The 3,145-nt window shown below is 60.2% G+C and overlaps 1 protein-coding gene across 1 annotated transcript; it reads left to right on the plus strand.

Moving 5' to 3' along the window:
• Positions 1 to 549: 549 nt before the first annotated feature.
• Positions 550 to 1,649, plus strand: SOX12 (SRY-box transcription factor 12; the record flags this gene model as incomplete). Its single annotated transcript, XM_081323344.1, has 1 exon — positions 550 to 1,649. One exon carries the CDS (start codon positions 550 to 552, stop codon positions 1,504 to 1,506), a length of 957 nt encoding a protein of 318 aa, XP_081179470.1. The 3' UTR covers positions 1,507 to 1,649.
• Between the last annotated feature and the right edge of the window lie 1,496 nt (positions 1,650 to 3,145).

Raw genomic sequence — 3,145 nt, forward strand, 5'->3', positions numbered from 1 at the left:
GTGGTGGGGGTCTCTCCCCCCCCCTTCTTCTCTTCCCCACTCAGGTCTGTGCCAGCCCGACGAGAAGGAGGAGGAGGAGGCGTGACTGCTCCGTCGGTCCATCCATCCGTTGTTCCTTGGGGATGCTTTGGCCCTTGGAATCCCCCGCCCGGAGTTCCTGAGGGCCTCTCTCCCGACCCTCCTTGCTCTCCAGCTCTTTTTGCCAAAGACTTCCTACTGCTTCCTGGCTCTTTGCTTCCCCTCCGCTGGGCATCTCCCCCAGGCCCGAAAAGCAGGTGCCATCAGGACCTCCGGCTGTCAGTTTGCCAGCCGGCTGCTTCGGAGACGGAGTTAAAAGGGGGGCGTGGATCAGAGAGAGAGAGAGAGAGGCGATCTTGCTTGCTGGCAACCAGCGAGGTTCACCCTCCCGCCCACCCACCCGCTGGCCGAGCTGAGCCGCGCCGCCACGGTGTTTCCACCCACCAGAGGATGAGAAAATAACCCCGGCTTGGACTGAGCATCCGGAGGAGGAGTGTTTCGGAGAGCCGGCGGGGGCCTCAGAGCGACAGCATGGTCCAGCAACGCAGCAGCACGCGGACCCGGGGCGTGGAAGCCAAGCGGGAGGCGTGTTCCAAAGACAGCTTGCTGTTGAAGGATGGCACGGGCGAGCCGGACTGGTGCAAAACCCCCAGCGGGCACATCAAGCGCCCCATGAACGCCTTCATGGTGTGGTCCCAGAACGAACGGCGGAAGATCATGGACCAGTGGCCCGACATGCACAACGCCGAGATCTCCAAGCGGCTGGGACGGCGCTGGCAGTTGCTGCAGGATGCCGAGAAGATCCCTTTCGTCAAGGAGGCCGAGCGGCTGCGCCTCAAACACATGGCCGACTATCCCGACTACAAGTACCGGCCCAGGAAGAAAGGCAAGCTGGGCAGTGCCAAGGCCCGGCCCAGGGTGCCCGTCAAGATCAAGCCCTCCGTCCTGAGTCGGGCAGCTTCGCCCCGGAGGCAGACACCGAAGCCGCACAACGAAGGCCAGGGACGATGCGCTTCTCCAAAGCCGGACGAGGACCCCTTGGAAGCCCGCATCCTGGAGGTCTCGTTCGAGGAGGGTCCCAAAACCTCCAGCAAGGAATTCTGGCACGTGCTTCCCGCAGGTGGCGAGAAAGGAGAGTGGGAAGCCAACTCTGGCCAGGCCAAAGACGGCGAAGAGGCCGAGCTCACCAAACCTTGGTCCTCGGACGTGTCTTCTCCAGCTTCTACAAGCTCTTCTGCTTCTTCCTTCGCCTCTTCGGATGAGGAGCTGGAGGAAGACCTCTGGAACGTCGTGCCCAGTCGTGTCCAGCCCAACACGCCCCCCTGCAGGAGCCCGGACTGGTCCGTGTTCGATAAAGACCTGGATCTCTTTCCTTTGGGCGCCTCGTCTCACTTTGAGTTCCCCGATTATTGTACCCCGGAAGTGACTGAGATGATCGCCGGGGACTGGCTGATGTCCAGCATTTCGGACTTGGTCTTTACGTACTGAATTCCTCCCAGGGATCTCTCACTTCTCAACAATCAGGTGGTTCCGGAAGAAAAAAAAATAAACAGAGAGAAAGAGAGAGAGAGAAAGAGAAGAAGAAACCCAGCTGTTTACATGCAGAATCAGGTATCTCCACGGCTTGCCTTGGCTTCATTCAAAGGCAAGTCCTCCATCAGCCCCCCCTCTGCCCCCACCCCCACCCCCAGCACACACCCACTTGGCCAACCTCTCATGCCTTGCTGGGGAGGCTGCGTGTCAACTCTCATTTCCCCCCCTCCTTTTCCTCTCCTCCCCACCTTGAAGCCACCCTGGCTTGGCACCGTGTTTATTTACCCATGAAATTTGGCTGTCTAATCAGGTTTCGCCTGGTAAATCCTCGCCAACCGTTCGTTGCACATCCTTCCACCTTTTTTGCAGCTGTTTTCCGGCTCGGATGGATGGATGGATGGGTGCTGTCCATGGTGACCTCTCCCTCTGCCCTCAGGTGCCCACGTTCCCTCGCTTGGCATCCCACTTGTCACCCTCGTCTCTCCTGCCACCCCACCTGGAGGGGGCTCCGTCTGTGTCTTTGCCGGGCGTCGATTCATGGCCGTTTCGAAGCCGATGACGGGAGACCGAGAGACGGCCGGGAATGTTCCTGTTGTTCCTTCGTTCAATGGCTGCCAGGCAAAAAAAAAAAGAGATTGTATCGGAGGGCACGGCACGTCTCGGCGGTGGGGGAGACAGGGTGGCATGACGCTTCTCCGACGCCGGGGGATCGGGCGGGCGCCGGCTGCCTCGCTGGACCAGGCTTTCGTGTCGCCAAGGCACGAAGCCCGTCTCGGTACTGGGGTGGGAAGCCTCGGGTTGGGGAGACAGCAAAGTGGCGGGCACGTGGTAAACACGTGGACCCACAGTGCAAGCAGGCGTGTGTGTGTGTATGTGTGTGTGTGTGTCGGTCGATCGGCCCCCGAAAAAAGCCTCCCTCCCCCTCCTCTTTAATTTTTGCCAGAGGTATACTGTCTTCTCCATGCATGTCGCATTCAGATCATGGATCGTAGGATTCTTGGCAGGCAGGCTGCCACTTCCTCGGATGCCACGGCATCCACGGCTCACCCACATCTCCCCGATCCTAAGCAGCTACCCCTCCGGCTACAAAAGGAGTCCGCTTCGGGTCCCTGGAATAAAGGTGTGGCGTGGTGGGGGGGAGGGAGAGGGTTTGAAAACCCACCTGGAAATGTCTGACCTCTACTCTCTTCTGGGGGGTCCGTGACTTCAGTGAAGGTTCAGCCAGCCCCCTTTCTCTCCCTCCCTCCCTCCCACTTTCTCCCAGCTATTTGCAGCTGTGTTCTGTTGGGGTGGCAGGCCTGGGGGGGGGCTGAATGGGGTTCGGCTGCTCCTTTCCTTGGGTGGAAAACCCAACGTGGGCGTGCCACCGTAAGCCTGGCAGGGCGGTGCCAGAGAGAGAGGGCGAAACCACGGGGCACCTGTGGGAGCGTGGCTAGAGCACGGGTGCCCCCCCCAAAGCCTAGCAGAAGTGGCCAACTCAGACACGGAGACACACACACACACACACATACACACCTCTTCAGCATCCCTCTTTGTGGAAGCCAGCCAAGAGAAAGGGAGGGGGGGGTGGATCCACCCAGGGCTTGCATCTGCA

This window comes from Vipera berus (assembly GCF_964194415.1).
Source record: "Vipera berus genome assembly, chromosome: 3".
Classification (NCBI taxonomy): Eukaryota; Metazoa; Chordata; class Lepidosauria; order Squamata; family Viperidae; genus Vipera; species Vipera berus.